At 43.7% G+C, this 19,525-nt stretch overlaps 1 protein-coding gene across 6 annotated transcripts; it reads left to right on the top strand.

Moving 5' to 3' along the window:
• Positions 1–1,100: 1,100 nt before the first annotated feature.
• srek1 (splicing regulatory glutamine/lysine-rich protein 1) lies at positions 1,101–19,462 on the top strand. 6 transcript variants are annotated; one of them, XM_035775818.2, is made up of 12 exons: positions 1,101–1,349; positions 1,549–1,682; positions 3,999–4,129; positions 4,578–4,763; positions 5,261–5,439; positions 5,800–5,933; positions 6,230–6,344; positions 6,445–6,534; positions 6,916–7,059; positions 8,678–8,749; positions 8,962–9,088; positions 16,028–19,462. In XM_035775818.2, the coding sequence occupies exons 1-12, from the start codon at positions 1,222–1,224 to the stop codon at positions 16,187–16,189; spliced, it is 1,602 nt and encodes a 533-aa protein (XP_035631711.1). In that variant the 5' UTR covers positions 1,101–1,221; the 3' UTR covers positions 16,190–19,462. The 6 variants fall into 6 exon arrangements, with proteins under 6 accessions (XP_035631711.1, XP_035631709.1, XP_052381565.1 ...); XM_035775816.2 differs by having other exon boundaries at positions 4,575–4,763; XM_052525605.1 differs by lacking the exon at positions 1,101–1,349 and adding an exon at positions 2,563–3,620.
• The last annotated feature ends 63 nt before the right edge of the window (positions 19,463–19,525 follow it).

Genomic DNA, 19,525 nt, shown 5'->3' with positions numbered 1-19,525 from the left:
CTTAATCAAAACCGTCTAACCCAGGGCTCTCCAAACCTGTTCCTGGAGAGCTAGGTTTTCGCTCCAACCCTAATCTTGCACATCTGATACACTGAATCAAGTTAGTCACAACTAGGGTTAGAATGAAAACCTACAGTTTGTTAGTAGGCAAACGGAAGTGTTCTCCCCTCCTCGATAGCCACCTTTTATCGAGGATACTCATGTGTATTCTACTGCAGAATAATTTAAAAATTTTCCACACCCCCTTTGAATCAGCTTTTGTTTCATCAGAGAAAAAGACTTTTAAAAACAATATTCGACTTATTGTTTTATCTATAAAATGTCTTGCACAACAATTTTTTTGCACTTTACACATTTATTTTGGGATGCATCACTGTTAACTTAATTTGCCTAATGATGTTCCGAGCAGAGAAGGACCGCTTCATTTCAAGCAAAAGCATTTCCATCCACGTCCACTATCCTCGATTAACTGGGGCTTTTTTCAAGAGGAGAGAGGACGCAGTCTGGTGATGAAATCTAATTGAAGAAAGACTCTTGATGTGAGACATCCTTGACACATGAAGGCGCTGTTCGCACAGCAATCGGTGGAGACATCAAGATCTTTCAGCATTACTGTCAAAGATTTGCTAAACTAACCCAAGATTGACCATAGTATGTCGATTCCAATGGGAGCAAATTAATCACAGTGGGCCGAACAAACAAGGAAGTGGGCAGAGCCAAGCACGAGCTAGGGAGATTATATTGGCCAGTTCTAACATGTGTTTGCATATTTCCGTTAGGGAACACCTACTCTGTGAAGTGCGTTTGTGCAATTGCTAATTTCGCCCTAACAACGCCATTTTGGGGGGAAACTTTACCCGCAAAGGATAAAGTCTACAAAATGCAATCCACTTCGTAACAGATTGTAGTTTTCTTAACAGTATTAAACTCAAATGTTTCATTGACGAGAAAATTAGCAGACTATCGTCCAAAATCCTTCTCGCCCCATCTTCTCTCACAGCCGCCACTTCCCCACAGCCGCTTCCCCTCACCACCATATGTGGTTGTGAGTGGGACACGCCAACCGGATGCTTCAGATTTATACATCCTGTGAAACGTCTGGTTCACTGTTCTGTCTGTGGTACTGTCTTTGCTGCCCCTGTAACCGTTTTCTATAATTAACGTTCGGATAGTCATAAAATACTATTTCCTGTACATTTTCAAGAGGAAGCATTTCGAAAAATGAGTGGAATTCCAGGCACCGCTGTCATTCAAATCACCAATCTGTCGTCTGCCGTGAGTAGTGAGCAGATGCGCACTCTCTTCGGCTTTCTTGGGGACGTCGAGGAGTTACGTCTTTACCCCCCAGAGTAAGCGCTATCAATTCGGCATGCCTAATAAAGAAACACCCAGGATCAAGGGCCTACTCCGCACGTTTACCATTGGTGCAGCTAGCTACCGGAGTTTACTTAATGTAGATAGATAGGCATGTATAACTAACATTGACTTGTAAACTGTGTTCATTCAACATCCATGTAATTTCTAATACATGTCTGTGTTCTCTTACAGCAATGCACCACTCCCCTTCTCGTCCAAAGTATGTTACATAAAGTATCGAGAGCCTTCCAGTGTTGGCGTGGCGCAACATTTAACCAACACTGTATTTATTGACAGAGCTTTGATCGTAGTCCCATGTGCAGAAGGTGAGTATGCCCAAACTCATTCAAGTGATGATGTTGACATAATGAGTGTTTTGTGTAGTCAACACACTTCCTGTGAAATTGTGTTGCCTATTGGTTCGTGAAACCGCTGAAATTCTAACGTTAGTATCCTACATTCAAATAGCAGGTACATGCAAGTGTTTCTTTCCAGTGTTTTGCTGTGTTGGTTTCCATTAGGAATACACATGAACACAAATGCACTTTCACACTTGCACTGTATCCCAGATCCAAGATGGCCTAATCCACAATGAGCACTCAATTTATCCTAAGCACCTGTCACAACTAGCTAGATACAAGCAGTGTGTTTTGTCATGGGGCTATACACAATATGAAAATAACATGATCATTTGCACGGACCATGGAAGGCACATTGTAGTAGCAGGAGTAGACACTTCGAGTAAAATTATAGACTAGTACCACCTCACTATTCAATGACAGTTTATGCTGGTCTGGCAATACATCATCCATATTCTTGCGAAATAACACTTGACTCGGATTCTGATGTTCATGACAAAGGTTGACGTGATTTTTATGGGTATAATGCATAGTGATATGGAGGTGATTTCAAGGATATGGTAGAATAACATGATAAATAATTAACTACTTCTTTTCTCTCTTTATTTTGTTTCATTTTTTAAATTTTTTTTTGGTCTTTATCTCCCTGTCTTCTAGAACCTTCTCTTGTTCCATTATTTAGTGTATAGCTTCTCAAAAAAAAGGGAAAAAAAGTGGTCTCACCTTATCTAACCGATTCTCTCACTTGAAATGCTTTTTTGTCCACGTTAACTTAGTGCTGGATGGCTACTGAGTTTATTAATTTGGTTTTGTATGTTTTTTCTGTGTGATTATGTGTGCATATCAGATGACTAGACTGGCCCAGCTGTTACACTACACTAGCCTGAGTCAGGCATTGTTTTCCAAGCCACTATCCCCGCTGGGGCCACCGCTGCCTTCAAGGGGGGAATGTGACCAAGGAGAATAAGCCCGCTGAACCTTCCAAGATGGACACCTTGTCTCTTTTTATTTATCTTTCTTTTCTTTCTTTTTTTTGGTTGGTTTCTTTTAGTTTTTACTTTCACATGTTGTCCCTTGCCTTGTCTGCTCCCTCTAGACTCTAGCAACACTATTGCATTATATTATATATTCCTAGCATATTGTTTTTTCGTTTATTATTTTGGGTTTTTCTTTTTTCCTCTCTCTTTCTCTCACCTCTTCTCTTTCTTTCTTTCGCTCATTCTCTCTCTCTCCTTCCACAGTCTGTGATTGAGTTCTGTCCAGGTTGCCATGGCACCCAAGTGGAATGTGTATCACACATGGGCTGCCATGAAGATGACTAACACATTTTACTTTCTTTGTCTCCTGCTCTTGGTCTATGGTTAGGATTTCAAATATAGGGCTCATTTAAACCTTAAACTCACTAGGAAAAAGTATCATTAACTTATAAGTAGTAGAATAGAATATAACCTTTACATTTTACATTGGTAACATAATGCTTATACGGATAGTATAAGAATTTGATTACATGGACTTTTTATTTATTTTGCCCTTAAGCCCTTAAATTATTGTAATTGTTTTTTTTTCTTCTCAAAAACAAAGCCACTAGATTAATTGAAATACACACTGCGCCCTTCCCCTCTTCCATTCAGGAACGGCAGATTGAACCAGTAATAAGAAAGTGAAAGATTTCAAATCCGTTGTTTTTAGGTTTTAAGTTTTGGTTAACGTTTGGGAATTTCTCAAGATTCTTAAAAAATGTTCTTCTTTTCTGTATCTGATGTTCTGTGTGCTATTAGTGATGCAGCCATCATGAACGGTTGTCTTGTGTTGCACTCCTTTCCAACACTGCGAAACGATCGCCCTACGGGAAAAGCGCCCATGCTTGCTATCGTATGGTTCATGACCAATATGTTTCCAGTACAGGTGACCCATACCTCAAAGTGTTCTCTGCATTATTTTTTGAATCTATGAAAAAAAGAGGACAAAAATCAGGATTTCCCTTTCGTTTGTGAGGAAGAAGTCATGTTAACGTTTTTGTCTGTTCATAGCCTGAATGCTAAATGACTGACTTATTACAGTAAATTTGAGAAGTAGAGGGAAACCTCACTGTGGATGCTCAACCTTTTTTTAGCATCGGCTCTTAGACTCCTCAGTAACTAGCCAATAGAGCTAGGTCTTTGTATGAAGAAGGAATGTTCTCTCTCTCTCTAGAATACTGGGGCTATAATACTGCAGTCATAGAGGACGCAGAAGGGTTGTTTCCTGCCATGACCTGCTCTAACTCCCCGCCTTGTCCCACAGGGAAGATCCCAGAAGAAGCCAAGGCCTTGTCTCTCTTGGCACCTGCTGCCCCCCCTGCTGTTCCTGCTGTACCCAGCCTGATGCCAGGCGCCGGCCTGCTGCCCCTTCCCACCTCGGCCCCCATACAGACTGTGAGTTTGGGATTAATAGACCGTACCAGGGTGCTCAAATTCCAGTCCACAGACCAACTTTGGTCTCTGGGATGTTGCTGACTGGTCCCACAGAATAGTTGTGACAAATATTTAGTCAGTTCTCAAGTGTTAGTTTTAATATAAGTACTTCCAAGAAGTGCCATAGCTTGCCAAGCCTCTGGTACAAAAAATATTGAGAAACACTGTGCTATACAATTTTTGATCAGTAGGAGGTGTATTGCTTTACCACAGACATATTTATTAAGCTCTATAGCACCTGTGCAACATTTGGGCCTTTTATTTTCAGAAGGGAACAAATGGCAATCAAACCTAAAGATATCATCAAACTGTTTCTATGTGCGGTACATCTTACCTGAAAATCTCTCAATCTTTATTCCACCTCTCCATCTGCCTAGTAAACCTTGCTCTGTTTGTGTTACTGCAGCAGCTGAGCGTCCCTATTGTGAGCCTGGCGGCATTGCCAGCTGCCCTGGACCCTGCAGTGTCGGCCCTGGCTGTGACTGGAGCAGGTGGGGTGTCGTCCTCTGCCCAGCCCCCCCTCATGGGCAACGTGGATCCCTCCAAGGTGAACGAGATCAGAAGGACTGTCTACGTTGGCAACCTCAACTCGCAGGTAACAGGGACCCTAAGAGTAACTGAAGTTCTGTGACAGCTATTCACATTTTCATATATATTTCCCATTGACATTAATGCATGATTTAAGCTCAAAAGTCAAGTTAGGATATAGCACTTGGATGAAGCTCTTTTTCTGTTATATTAAGGGTTATCATCTGTCATAGGATGATGCCATAATCTTATGACGGTTACAGATGTAAGATCTTAATTTGAGCCAGTTTGCTACAGTAGGAAAATTATTCTGCTGCAACAGGAAATAACTGCTGCAACAGGAAATTTGAATTATTATATGGATTATAATTCATGGATATTGTTTCAGGGGTTGATAAATTTTACATTAGGGCAAATCAAGTCTGACGTTTTTAAGGCTTTAGAAGCCTTTTTTAACATTGAATACACTACAAATTCTCATCAATAAAATAGTGATCGCATTAAGATCCTATACCTGTATCTTATTGCATTAATATTAAAATGTGCTCTCTTCTCCCTCCGTAGACCACTACTGCAGAGCAGCTGCTGGAATTCTTTAAGCAGGTGGGCGACGTAAAGTTTGTGCGCATGGCGGGGGACGAGACGCAGCCCACACGCTTCGCCTTCGTGGAGTTTGCCGACCAGGATTCAGTGTCCAGAGCGCTGACCTTTAACGGAGTCATGTTCGGAGACAGACCCTTGAAGTAAGTCTCATAACGTTTTTATTCTATAGAAAACGTTATATGTTGTGTATCTCGTCTCAAAATATTATTAGTGGAGATACACCTATGTGTTACCCTGTTCACTGTTATTGTGGAATATTGATTGTGATGATTGTGCTTCTCTCCAAATTCAAATTAAATGACCAGTTGACATTTTTTGTGGTAGTACTACCGCACGTTGCTCAATACTGTGCTGTCTTTGGAATCAACAAACGTAGAAATTGAAAGTCTTATGCCTCTTAAGTTAATTGTTTTCCATGTCTGTGGTGATTTGCCTTTCTGTGTTGTGACTTGATGTTCACTAAGTTGCGTTAATGTGATATAACGTTGTGTTTTGGTCAGGATTAATCATTCCAACAACGCCATTGTGAAGCCCCCAGAGCTGACCCCTCAGGCTGCAGCCAAGGAGCTGGAGGACGTCATGAAGAGGGTCAGAGAGGCCCAGTCCACCATTGCCGCCATCATAGTAGAGCCAGGTCAGAGGTCAACCACTCTCATCCTCACGGGTACCCTTGTAGCTTTTTTCGTGTGAAAATGGTTGGATGTTATGTAAAGGATTATGCCCGAGCCAAATGCATCCTAAATTGGATTTATTTAAAAGCACAACTCAAAGGCAGGCACAGATTTAGTCAGCAATAAAAATGCTCAGGCTTTACTGCAGATGGAAGTACAGGTATAGGAATAGATACAGGAGTGACGTTTCAACATCACATGATGTTTTTCACAGACATGGATTGGTATGATTAGTCTGACCAATCACTTCCTGTTACAGAGGAGGTGAAGAAACGCTCATCCAGTCACTCCCGACGTTCCAGGAGATCCAGAACACGGTCACGATCGCATTCCCGCTCGAGAACGAGGAGGAAGCGGTCCCATTCTAGGCACAGGTACGGCCCAGGATGGAGAATTCCTCTCACAGGCAAATAAAGTGAACTTGATTTGGTCTAATAATATAAATTCTCCCCTTTTTTGCTTTCTCGTCTCCAGAAGCAGGCTCTCTCAGAGGTCGCGGCCCAAGGTCAGCGAGTCCCACGTCTCTCGGGGGATCCACAAGAGACTTTCGCGCTCCAGATCACGGTAGAACTACTGCAGTCTGTTGTTCCAACTATTTTACCTTGAGATAAGCCTGAAGGCTTTTGTAACTCAAATAAAGCTGTTAGGAAATCTTTAGTCATGAGGATGGCGTTCATTCAAAAAAATGTGTATAGTTTAAATGTGTATAGTTTATTTTGTTAGTCTGCACATCACCTTAAATGGTGTGCATTCTTTGTTTCTTTAGCTTTAAGCCAGGACCCAACATTTGGTTAATACTTAGAGGACTGTGTTTTAGCAGCAGTGCCAGTATGATGTTGTTTACTCATTGAATCACTAGGCTCCAGTCTCTCTGTCATGGTTTGTACCAGCTTGCAGATCAAAGGCATCTAGGAAAGGAGTGACACACTTTCTTGTGTACTGCAGGGACAGGCGGAAAGAGAGGGAGCAGAGGACGAGAGGAAAGGAGGATATATCTCGGGTTATAGAGGACAGGAGGCAGAAGGAGAAAAAGGCTAAAACACCTCCAAAAAGCTACAGTGCATCCCAAAGGTCCAGGAGCACGAGCAGGTCAGCAGAACACCATACTATACATGCTTCCTGAATGTACTCAGTTGTCAGTTTATTAGGGACATCACCCCTTTCACAAAAAATGGTTAGCTTCTACAGACAGTGAGCCATGTGGCCCTGGCTTGTTATATAAAGCCGGCAGCCGGGCATTGTAACTGTTCGATTGAACGTTAGAATGGGCGCACTGCTTCCACTGGTTCCAGTATCTCAAAATACCAGCCTCCTGAGCTTTTCACCCCAGTGCGTGAAAAGGACATATAAACACGTTAATCGGCGTTCCAGCTGTGTATTTGATCTGTGCATGTGCTAGCAGCAGCCGAACGAGCCTCCCTCTTTGGCACGAGTAAAGTGTGTTCAGAACAACTCAATGTAGAAGTTGTTTTCACATACAAACTTCTTATGTTCGAACTAAGAATCCAATATCCTTCCCAAAAATAAAATGTTCACCTTGGTAGAACGTTTGTTTTGCTTGGTGATTTTCTGCATTTTCAGAGTGCCATCGGGTAGCCTGATTTCAGATGTGTCCATGTAGATAACAAAAACATGAGCTTGCACACACCCAGAATAATAGTTTGTGTGGAGGTGCTGACTAATGGCGAATAAACTATCAAAATAATGAAAGTCGCACACTCCATGTGTTATCTCCCAGCAATTTAATGGGTATCTACCAACGTTTCGGCATCACTGTGCCTTCCTCAGATGTGTCCATGTAAACAGAATTATTAGGAAATTGTTATTCTTGCAAAGCATGTAAACGTTTTAATCTAATTATTATATTCATCTGGCTATTATTGTGTGCATGTAACTGCACTCAGTGTCAAGTGTTTACTGTAAATGATGCAACAACAAAAAACGTCCAGTAAGCGGCAGTCCAGCTCATTGATGAGAGGTCGAAGGAGAATGGCAAGAATTGTGCAAGCTGACAAACGGGCCTCAAATAGGCAAATAATGGTGCAGTACAACAGTGGTGTGCAGAACGTCATCTCGGATAACAGAACTCGTCAGTCCTTATCACTGATGGGCTATTGCAGCAGACCACACAGGGTTCCACTCCTATCAGCTATGGGCATGCGATCACCAACCCTGAGATTTGAGGAGTGGAAAAACTTTGCCTGGTCTGAAGAATCCCGGTTCCTGTTGCGTCATGCTGATGGCAGAGTCAGGATTTGGTGTAAGCAGCATAAGTACATGGCCCCATCCTGCATGGTGTCAATGGTACAGGCTGGTGGCGGTGGCGTAATGGTGTGGGCAATGTTTTTCTGGCACACATTAGGTCCCTTGATACCAATAGAGCAAAGTTAACACCACACCTTGTGGAATCCACGCACTGAAGAATTCAGGCTGTTATGGAGGCGTACATAATAAACTGACCACTGAGTGTATATAGTATATCAAGCTGAATCCTTTCTAATTGATTTATATTTAAGCACACATCTTAAATTAAGGTAGGGCCTGTTGATGAAACAAAAATAGACTTATTTGTTCAGCTAACACACTATATAAAATGAGGACTGAACTGATGTACACACAATAATATCCATAGGCATGTCTGAGAGCTCTCGATATTGACTAAAACTCCCAGTTAATAATAAGAAATGTTGGTGTAAATTATTTTCAGGGGCCACAGAAGGAAGAGCAGGGATCGTTCTAGGAGTCCCAGAAGGAAAGCCAGGTCTCCCTCACCAAAGAGGTACAGTAAAACAATGTAGTACAACGGGACCATTCAACACAACAATCAGCACCACCACAACCAAGCCCATAGGGTGGGAATCCTAACTTGAGATACACATGTGTAACTTAAATCTTGCATTATGATGGTCTCTGGAAGATTTGCACAAACAAGACTTTGGATGACATTACTCTGTCGATCATTAAGGGTTGTGTTGACATTTACATTTGCAGAGGGAGGAAAGACGAGAAGAGGGAGAAGGCAAGGGATGGCAGCAGGGAAAAGAGGGAGAGTTCCAACTCCAGGAAGAAGAGCAGCAGAGATAAAGAGAAGATGGAGCTCAAGGCCAAACCTATGAAGGTGAGAAGACTAATGCTATAGTTGCTGAATTCTGAATCCACTCCTGACTGTAAGTGCACTTGTCAGAAGTTGACTGTATTTGTGTCTATAATCATTGTCCTTTAGGGTAATGTCCTTATCACTGTAATTAGCATAATATCTGTACGTCGTCAAGCCTGTCTCGGAAAAACACTGGCCTACTTCTCACTGACTGCACTAAAGATCAAATCTCTGTGAAACTCCACTCTTCAGAATTGATAACAATCTGCAGACAGCTTACTAGGGGTTCCTCACAGTAAACTTTGTCTGGCGACTTTCAACCATGGGGGACTTGCCACTGCAAGTGTTTTGTACAGTGTGTGTGTGTAGTATGAACAATGTTGCGCATAGCTATATTCTAGTTTTGAGATTTTGGGCCTCGCCCATTCTTTCCTGCAATATCCCTTTGTAGTTTTTTGTGTTAATTTGAAGTATGAAGTACCAAGAAAAAGTATGTTGTGGGCAATAGAGTAGTTCAGATCAATAGTCTGAGGTGAGGCAAACTGAAAGGTAAGGACTGAGTTTGGCAAGAGAGCATTTACACATGCTGCCCCATCCTGTAACTCTTTGCAAAAATTGTATTACAATTGAGGATTTAATCACACTAGAATGTTGTTTTTACCATGACTCCTGCTCTTTCTATACTCATTACATTTACATTTAAGTCATTTAGCAGACGCTCTTATCCAGAGCGACTTACAAATTGGTGCATTCACCTTATGACATCCAGTAGAACAGTCACTTTACAATAGTGCATCTAAATCTTAAAGGGGGGTGAGAAGGATTACTTATCCTATCCTAGGTATTCCTTAAAGAGGTGGGGTTTCAGGTGTCTCCGGAAGGTGGTGATTGACTCCGTTGTCCTGGCGTCGTGAGGGAGTTTGTTCCACCATTGGGGGCCAGAGCAGCGAACAGTTTTGACTGGGCTGAGCGGGAACTGTACTTCCTCAGTGGTAGGGAGGCGAGCAGGCCAGAAGTGGATGAACGCAGTGCCCTTGTTTGGGTGTAGGGCCTGATCAGAGCCTGGAGGTACTGGGGTGCCGTTCCCCTCACAGCTCCGTAGGCAAGCACCATGGTCTTGTAGCGGATGCGAGCTTCAACTGGAAGCCAGTGGAGAGAGCGGAGGAGCGGGGTGACGTGAGAGAACTTGGGAAGGTTGAACACCAGACGGGCTGCGGCGTTCTGGATGAGTTGTAGGGGTTTAATGGCACAGGCAGGGAGCCCAGCCAACAGCGAGTTGCAGTAATCCAGACGGGAGATGACAAGTGCCTGGATTAGGACCTGCACCGCTTCCTGTGTGAGGCAGGGTCGTACTCTGCGGATGTTGTAGAGCATGAACCTACAGGAACGGGCCACCGCCTTGATGTTAGTTGAGAACGACAGGGTGTTGTCCAGGATCACGCCAAGGTTCTTAGCGCTCTGGGAGGAGGACACAATGGAGTTGTCAACCGTGATGGCGAGATCATGGAACGGGCAGTCCTTCCCCGGGAGGAAGAGCAGCTCCGTCTTGCCGAGGTTCAGCTTGAGGTGGTGAGCCGTCATCCACACTGATATGTCTGCCAGACATGCAGAGATGCGATTCGCCACCTGGTCATCAGAAGGGGGAAAGGAGAAGATGAATTGTGTGTCGTCTGCATAGCAATGATAGGAGAGACCATGTGAGGTTATGACAGAGCCAAGTGACTTGGTGTATAGCGAGAATAGGAGAGGGCCTAGAACAGAGCCCTGGGGGACACCAGTGGTGAGAGCGCGTGGTGAGGAGACAGCTTCTCGCCACGCCACCTGGTAGGAGCGACCTGTCAGGTAGGACGCAATCCAAGCGTGGGCCGCGCCGGAGATGCCCAACTCGGAGAGGGTGGAGAGGAGGATCTGATGGTTCACAGTATCGAAGGCAGCCGATAGGTCTAGAAGGATGAGAGCAGAGGAGAGAGAGTTAGCTTTAGCAGTGCGGAGCGCCTCCGTGATACAGAGAAGAGCAGTCTCAGTTGAATGACTAGTCTTGAAACCTGACTGATCTGGATCAAGAAGGTCATTCAGAGAGAGATAGCGAGAGAGCTGGCCAAGGACGGCACGTTCAAGAGTTTTGGAGAGAAAAGAAAGAAGGGATACTGGTCTGTAGTTGTTGACATCGGAGGGATCGAGTGTAGGTTTTTTCAGAAGGGGTGCAACTCTCGCTCTCTTGAAGACGGAAGGGACGTAGCCAGCAGTCAGGGATGAGTTGATGAGCGAGGTGAGGTAAGGGAGAAGGTCTCCGGAAATGGTCTGGAGAAGAGAGGAGGGATAGGGTCAAGCGGGCAGGTTGTTGGGCGGCCGGCCGTCACAAGACGCGAGATTTCATCTGGAGAGAGAGGGGAGAAAGAGGTCAGAGCACAGGGTAGGGCAGTGTGAGCAGAACCAGCGGTGCCGTTTGACTTAGCAAACGAGGATCGGATGTCGTCGACCTTCTTTTCAAAATGGTTGATGAAGTCATCTGCAGAGAGGGGGGAGGGGGAGGAGGATTCAGGAGGGAGGAGAAGGTGGCAAAGAGCTTCCTAGGGTTAGAGGCAGCTGCTTGGAATTTAGAGTGGTAGAAAATGGCTTTAGCAGCAGAGACGGAGGAGGAAAATGTAGAGAGGAGGGAGTGAAAGGATGCCAGGTCCGCAGGGAGGCGAGTTTTCCTCCATTTCCGCTCGGCTGCCGGGAGCCTTGTTCTGTGAGCTCGCAATGAGTCGTCGAGCCACGGAGCGGGAGGGGAGGACCGAGCCGGCCTGGAGGATAGGGGACATAGAGAGTAAAAGGATGCAGAAAGGGAGGAGAGGAGGGTTGAGGAGGCAGAATCAGGAGATAGGTTGGAGAAGGTTTGAGCAGAGGGAAGAGATGATAGGATGGAAGAGGAGAGAGTAGCGGGGGAGAGAGAGCGAAGGTTGGGACGGCGCGATACCATCCGAGTAGGGGCAGTGTGGGAGGTGTTGGATGAGAGCGAGAGGGAAAAGGATACAAGGTAGTGGTCGGAGACTTGGAGGGAGTTGCAATGAGGTTAGTGGAAGAACAGCATCTAGTAAAGATGAGGTCGAGCGTATTGCCTGCCTTGTGAGTAGGGGGAAGGTGAGAGGGTGAGGTCAAAAGAGGAGAGGAGTGGAAAGAAGGAGGCAGAGAGGAATGAGTCAAAGGTAGACGTGGGGAGGTTAAAGTCGCCCAGCACTGTGAGAGGTGAGCCGTCCTCAGGAAAGGAGCTTATCAAGGCATCAAGCTCATTGATGAACTCTCCGAGGGAACCTGGAGGGCGATAAATGATAAGGATGTTAAGCTTGAAAGGGCTGGTAACTGTGACAGCATGGAATTCAAAGGAGGCGATAGACAGATCGGTAAGAGGAGAAAGAGAGAATGACCACTTGGGAGAGATGAGGATCCCGGTGCCACCACCCCGCTGACCAGAAGCTCTCGGGGTGTGCGAGAACACGTGGGCGGACGAAGAGAGAGCAGTAGGAGTAGCAGTGTTGTGTGTGGTGATCCATGTTTCCGTCAGTGCCAAGAAGTCGAGGGACTGGAGGGAGGCATAGGCTGAGATTAACTCTGCCTTGTTGGCCGCAGATCGGCAGTTCCAGAGGCTACCGGAGACCTGGAACTCCACGTGGGTCGTGCGCGCTGGGACCACCAGATTAGGTGGCCGCGGCCACGCGGTGTGGAGCGTTTGTATGGTCTGTGCAGAGAGGAGAGAACAGGGATAGACAGACACATAGTTGACAGGCTACAGAAGAGGCTACGCTAATGCAAAGGAGATTGGAATGACAAGTGGACTACACGTCTCGAATGTTCAGAAAGTTAAGCTTACGTAGCAAGAATCTTATTGACTAAAATGATACAGTACTGCTGAAGTAGGCTAGCTGGCAGTGGCTGCGTTGTTGACACTACACTACTCTTTATGACAAATGATTGCAATGTTTTTACATGACAATTTGGGTTGTACAGTTCATTCGGAAAGTATTCAGACCCCTTCACTTTTTCCACATTTTGTTACGTTACAGCCTTACTGTAAAATGTATTAAATTATTTTTTTCCCTCATCAATCTACACACATTATCCCATAATGACAAACGAAAACATTTTTTTTGTTTGCTAATTTATTACAAATAATAACCTACATTTTATTGCATACAGTACCAGTCATGCGTTTACTCATTCAAGGGTTTTTCAAAATAGTGTTAAACAAAATATTTTACATTTGAGATTCTTCAAAGTAGCCATCATTTGCCTTGACGACAGCTTTGCACACTCTTGGCATTCTCTCAACCAGCTTCACCTGGAATGCTTTCCAACAGTCTTGAAGGAGTTCCCACATATGCTGAGCACTTGTTGGCTGCTTTTCTTTCACTCTGCAGTCCAACTCATCCCAAACCATCTCAATTGGGTTGAGGTCAGGTGATTGTGGAAGCCAGGTCATCTGATGCAGCACTCCATCACTCTCCTCCTTGGTCAAATAGTTCTTACACAGACTGGAGGTGTGTTGGGTCATTGACCTGTTGAAAACAATCACAGACCGTGTCACTAGCAAAGCACCATCACACCACCTCCTCCGTGCTTCCATTGACCTACTCTGCGTCTCACAAAGACACAGCGGTTGGAACCAACATTTTCACATTTGGACTCATCAGACCAAAGGACAGATTTCCACCTAATGTCCATTGCTTGTGTATCTTGGCCCAAGCAAATCACTTCTTATTGGTGTCCTTTAGTAGTGGTTTCTTTGCAGCCTGATTTCATGCAGTCTCTTCTGAACAGTTGATGTGTCTGTTACTTGAACTCTGAAGCATTTATTTGGGCTGCAATTTCCTAGGCTGGTAATTCTAATGAACTGCAGCAGAGGTAACTCTGGGTCTTCCTTACCTGTGGCTGTCCTCATGAGAGCCAGTTTCATCAGAGTGCTTGATGGTTTTTGTGACTGCACATGAATACATTTTCTGGATTGTCAATCCAGTTATTTTCTGGATTGTCAATCCAGTTGTTTTCTGGATTGACTGACCTTCATGTCTTGAATTAATGATGGACTGTCGTTTCTTTTTGCTTATTTGAGCTGTTGTTGCCATAATATGGACTTGGTCTTTTACCAAATAGGGCTATCTTCTGTATACCACCCCTACCTTGTCACAACACAACTGATTGTCTCAAACGCATTAAGGAATTCCACAAGTTAACTTTTAACAAGGCACACCTGTTAATTGAAATGCATTCCATATGACTACCTCATGAAGCTGGTTGAGAGAATGCCAAGACTGTGCAAGGCAAAAGGTGGCTACTTTTTGGTTACTACATGATTCCATTGGTGTTATTTCATAGTTTTGATGTCTTCACTATTATTATACAGTGTAGAAAATAGTAGAAATAAAGAAAAAACCCTTGAATGAGTAGGTGTCAACTTTTGACTTGTACTGTTAGTATTCAGACCGTTTGCTATGAGACTCGAAATTGAGCTCAGGTGCATCCTCTTTCCATTGATCCTTCTTGACATGTTTCTACAACTTGATTGGAGTCCACTTGTGGTAAATTCAATTAATTGGACATGATTTGGAAAGGCACATACCTGTCTATATAAGGTCCCACAGTTGACAGTGCATGTCAGAACAAAAACCAAGCCATGGAGGTCTACGGACAATTCCTTCGACCCCGAGACAGGATTGTATCAAGCCTCAGCTCTGGGGAAGGGTACCAAAACATTTCTGCAGCATTGAAGGTCCCCAAGAACATAGTGGCCTCCGTCATTCTTAAATAGAAGTTTGGAATCACCAAGACCCTTCCAAGGGCTGGCTGCCCGGCCAAACTGAGCAATTGGGGAAGAAGGGCGTTGGTCAGGGAGATGACCAATAACCCGATGGTCACTCTGACAGAGCTCTAGAGTTCTTCTGTGGAGATGGGAGAACCTTCCAGAAGGACAACCATCTCTGCAGCACTCCACCAATCAGGCCTTTATGGCCATACTGAAGCCACTCATCAGTAGAAAGCACATGACAGCCCGCTTGGAGTTTTCCTAAAGGACTCTCAAGACCATGAGAAACAAGATTCACTAATCTGATGAAATCAAGATTGAACTCTTTGGCCTGAATGCCAAGCGTCATATCTGGAGGAAACCTGGGACCATCCCTACAGTGAAGCATTGTGGTGGCAGCATCATGGTGTGGGGATGTTTTTCAGTGGCAGGGACTGAGTGACTAGTCAGGATCAAGTTAAAGATGAACGGAGCAAAGTACAGAGGTCCTTGATGAAACCCTGCTCCAGAGCACTCAGGACCTCAGACTGGGTTGAAGGTTCACCTACCAACAGGACAACGACCCTAAACACACAGCCAAGACAACGCAGGAGTGGCTTCGGGACACGTCCTTGAGTGGCCCAGCCAGAGTCCTGGACTTGAACCCGATTGATCATCTCTGGAAAGACCTGAAAATAGCTGTGCAGTAACACTCACCATCCAAACTGACAGAGCATGAAAGGATCTGTGAGAGGTGTACCAAGCTTGTAACATCATACCCAAAAGAGGACTCAAGGCTGTAATTGCTGTCAAAGGTGCTACAAAAAAGTAGAGTAGAGGGTCTGAATACTTATGTATATATGATATTTATATTTTTAGAGTAAGGCTGTAACGTAACAATATGGAAAAGTCAAGTGGTCTGAAAACTTTCCGAATGCACTGTTTTGTGTTATGCTGAGTGTGTGACTAAATGTGCTGTTTTCTTGGCCAGGGCGTACTTGAAATATAGAGATCAATCTCCATTTGACTTTCCTGGTTAAACAAAGGATAAATAACTAAAGTACAGTGACATGATGTCCTGTAGTCAGTAACCTTAGCTCTTAAATGTTTTCACTGTGGCCCTAGTGTTTTCTGTTAATCCACCTAGTATAGTAAGGCCTGCTCTATTTGAAATTTAATTTTGAACGTGATCCTTTGATTAGGTGGAAAGGGACTACGACAGGAAGGAGAAGGACTACCAGAGTGACAGGGAGGGGTCGGCCACACCAAGCGAGGGTTTGACATCACCCTGCGTCCAGCACAACGGCAGCTACAACACAAACACAGAGGATGACGCTGCCTCGCTCGCCGACAGCACTGAGTGATGGGTGTGAAACCAGGCAGAACCATGGGAACGAGACAGTCCACTATGTATCCAGCTCCTGTGATCTTTACCTTGGTATAACATACACATACATCCCTTCCTGTTCCCCAGGCTGGCACAAGTGTGCCAAAAACCATTAGATCTTATCTGATTATTTTCCTAGTTCCAGTTTCTTGGTGTGTATTTAGTGTAAGACCATATAAGAGAATGCTGACCCCCTATGCCCATTGCTGTGAATCTGTTGTCACATGATATTCATATTGAAAATAGACCTTAACGTGCACAGCTTGTTTTTATAGATGTGGAGAATGTGTGCTTTTCCTACAGTAAGAACTGTGTTGAACATAACATGCTTGTGGTTGATTTCCTGTTTGTTGGTTCATTTGGTGTTTGTGCTATCGTGCAACACTTCATCTATTTTGGTTACTACTAGATGCAAGGTGCTGTTTCTGTTTGTGCACAATATCTTAGTTTGCACCCAATGTAAGAAATGCTGTTATTTACAAATTCTTACAAAATCAATATTTCTATAAAGTAATATTATGTGGAAGATCTTATAATGCAAGATGTCTAGTGTCTGTTGCTGTTAGAAAGGCCTTTCTCAAGGCTTCAACCAGCTTCATGGTTCAGCATGCCAACCCTAAATTATACAGAGGTTCAACTTGCTTGACACATAGGAATGAGTTAACAATTCCCTGGCAGGCAAGTCAAAGTGCCTAGACTGAAATTGTACAAAAATACACTAATAATAAACTTTATGAAGTTATTGAGATGCAAGATGTGTTGGTATTCTGCTTAAGCAATCGGGAAAAGTTGTTAGATATGAGTGGTGTTGTCTTGGATACAAACAGCAAGCGTAATATTCATAAAATCTCAGTTTTACCAATCATAATTAAGTTATATTTGTAGTTTTGCATTTGTTTGTTGGTGATGGATTCCAGTGTTTTGTATGAACCCAGTGGCCATGGGGAACCCTGCAGTACAAAGTGTTCAATTTGGCTCCAATTTAGCAGCAGAATTTTCTTTTGAACCAGAGTTTTTATCAAAGCTATGTATGTGTTGCAGTGAGTATGTATGTATGTATGTATGTAGTACAAGTTGATTCAGGAGTGAGTGAACATGGTTTTCTCCTCACCAAATTGTGTTTACGTAAACAGTATCTATGCTTCGGATTGAAGGACCTAATTTTTGCAGAGTTAAGAGCTACATAAGGCATTGGTCTGAGTTGTTTTATCATTTACATTGTCTTAATGAAGGGTAAAAAAATATAACAATCCACAACATTCATGAGACATTTGAAAGGATTGTGTAAAGAATGTATTTTTTTATATTCATATAATGCATTCGGAAAGTATTCAGACCCCTCAATTTTTTCCATATTTTGTTAGGTTACAGCCTTATTCTAAAATGTAATAAATACTATTTTTTTCCTCACCAATCTACCCACAATACCCCATAATGACAGTGCAAAAATAGGTTTTTAGAAAATGTTGCTAATTTATCATTTAAAGTGAAATCACTTTTGCGTAAGTATTTAGACCCTTTACTCAGTACTTTGTTGAAGCACCTTTGGCAGTGATTACAGCCTCGAGTCTTCTTGGGTATGACGTCCCAAGCGTGGCACACCTGTATTGGGGCGTTTCTCCCATTCTTCTCTGCAGATCCTCTCAAGCTATGTCAGGTTGGATGGGGAGCGTTGCTGCACAGCTATTTTCAGGTCTCTCCAGAGATGTTCGATCAGGTTCGTGCTCTGGCTAGACCTCTCAGGGAAATTCAGAGACTTGTCCCTCCTGTGTTGTCTTGGCTGTGTGCTTAGGGTCATTGTCCTGTTGGAAGGTGAACCTTTGCACTTTTCATCAAGGATCGCTCTGTACTTAGCTCTGTTCAGCTTTGCCTCGATCCTGACTAGTCTCGCTGCCTCTGAAAAACATCCACACAGTATGATGCTGCCACCACCATGCTTCATCGTAGGGATGGTGTTAGTTTTCCTCCAGACGTGAAGCTTGGCATTCAGGCCAAAGAGTTCAATCCTGGTTTCATCAGACTAAAGAATCTTGATTCTCATGATCTTGAGTCCTTTAGGGTGCCTTTTGGCAAACTCCAAGTGGGCTGTCGGACCTTTTACTGAGGAGTAGGTTCTGTCTGGCCACTCTACCATAAAGGCCTGATTGGTGGAGTGCTGCAGAGATGTTCGTCTTTGTGGAATGTTCTCCTATCTCCACAGAGGAACTGTGGAACTCTGTCAGAGTGACCATCGGGTTCTTGGTCACCTCCTTGACCAAGGCCTTTCTCCCCTGATTGCTCAGTTTGGCTGGGCGGCCAGGTCCAAACTTCTACCATTTTAATAATGATGGAGGCCACTGTTCTTAGGGACCTTCAATGCGTCAAAAAAATGTTGGTGCCTTTCCCCAGATCTGTGCCTCGTCATAGTCCTGTCTCGGAGCTCTACGGACAATTCCTTCGACCTTATGGCTTGGTCTTTCCTATGACATGCACTGTTAACTATGGGACTTTTCTATATAGACAGGGTAGTGGGTTCCTTCTGGGTATGGGTGGTCCTTCTGTGGCACAGTTGGTAGAGCATGGCGCTTGTAACGCCAGGGTAGTGGGTTCGATTCCCGGGACCACCCATACGTAGAATGTATGCACACATGACTGTAAGTCGCTTTGGATAAAAGCGTCTGCTAAATGGCATTTATTATTATTATTATTATTATTACAGGTTTGACTTTCCAACTCGTTGAATTTATCATGGGTGGACTCCAAGTTGTAGAAACATCTGAAGGATGATCAAGGCAAACAGGATGCATCTGAGCTCAATTTTGAGTCTTGTAACAAAGGGTCTGAATATTTATGTAAATTTACAAACATTTCTAAAAACCTGTTTTCGCTTTGTCATTTTGGGGTATTGTGTGTAGATTGCTGAGGAATTGTTTTATTTCATTGATTTTAGAATAAGGCTGTAACCTAACAAAATGTGAAGAAAGTCAAGAGGGCTGAATACTTTCTGGAGGCATTGTGTGTTTTATATATCACACACTCACACTGTAGAGAACATGTGTACAAAAAGGTGTTGGCTCACTCTTATGTACTTGTTAAAGATGTTGGCAACTAATGTGTGAAAATTATGAAAGAGGATATCGCAAACAATGCTTCAATGTTTTCTCTCTATTTTGTATGTTCATCCTGAAACTGTACCTTTGACAAAGTACCTACTATATTTCAGACTATCCTAACCAAAAGAAATCCAATAAAGAGACTTTGCGTCAAATAAGTCTCAACTATACTTGTAATGCCATGTGATGGTATTTGTTTAATCCATTACCAAATCTATATG

The sequence above is a fragment of the Oncorhynchus keta genome, chromosome 9, assembly GCF_023373465.1.
Source record: "Oncorhynchus keta strain PuntledgeMale-10-30-2019 chromosome 9, Oket_V2, whole genome shotgun sequence".
NCBI lineage: Eukaryota > Metazoa > Chordata > Actinopteri > Salmoniformes > Salmonidae > Oncorhynchus > Oncorhynchus keta.
Note: the sequence above shows the minus strand (reverse complement) of the source record. Positions and strands in the feature narration are given on the sequence as shown.

Bases quoted from the DNA above. Each gene is read 5' to 3' on its own strand.
- srek1 (XM_035775816.2), top strand. From the start codon at position 1,222: ATGAGTGGAATTCCAGGCACCGCTGTCATTCAAATCACCAATCTGTCG. The intron at 1,683-3,998 runs GTGAGTATGCCC...CTTGTCCCACAG, and splicing joins CGTAGTCCCATGTGCAGAAG to GGAAGATCCCAGAAGAAGCC. The intron at 9,089-16,027 runs GTGAGAAGACTA...TCCTTTGATTAG, and splicing joins TCAAGGCCAAACCTATGAAG to GTGGAAAGGGACTACGACAG.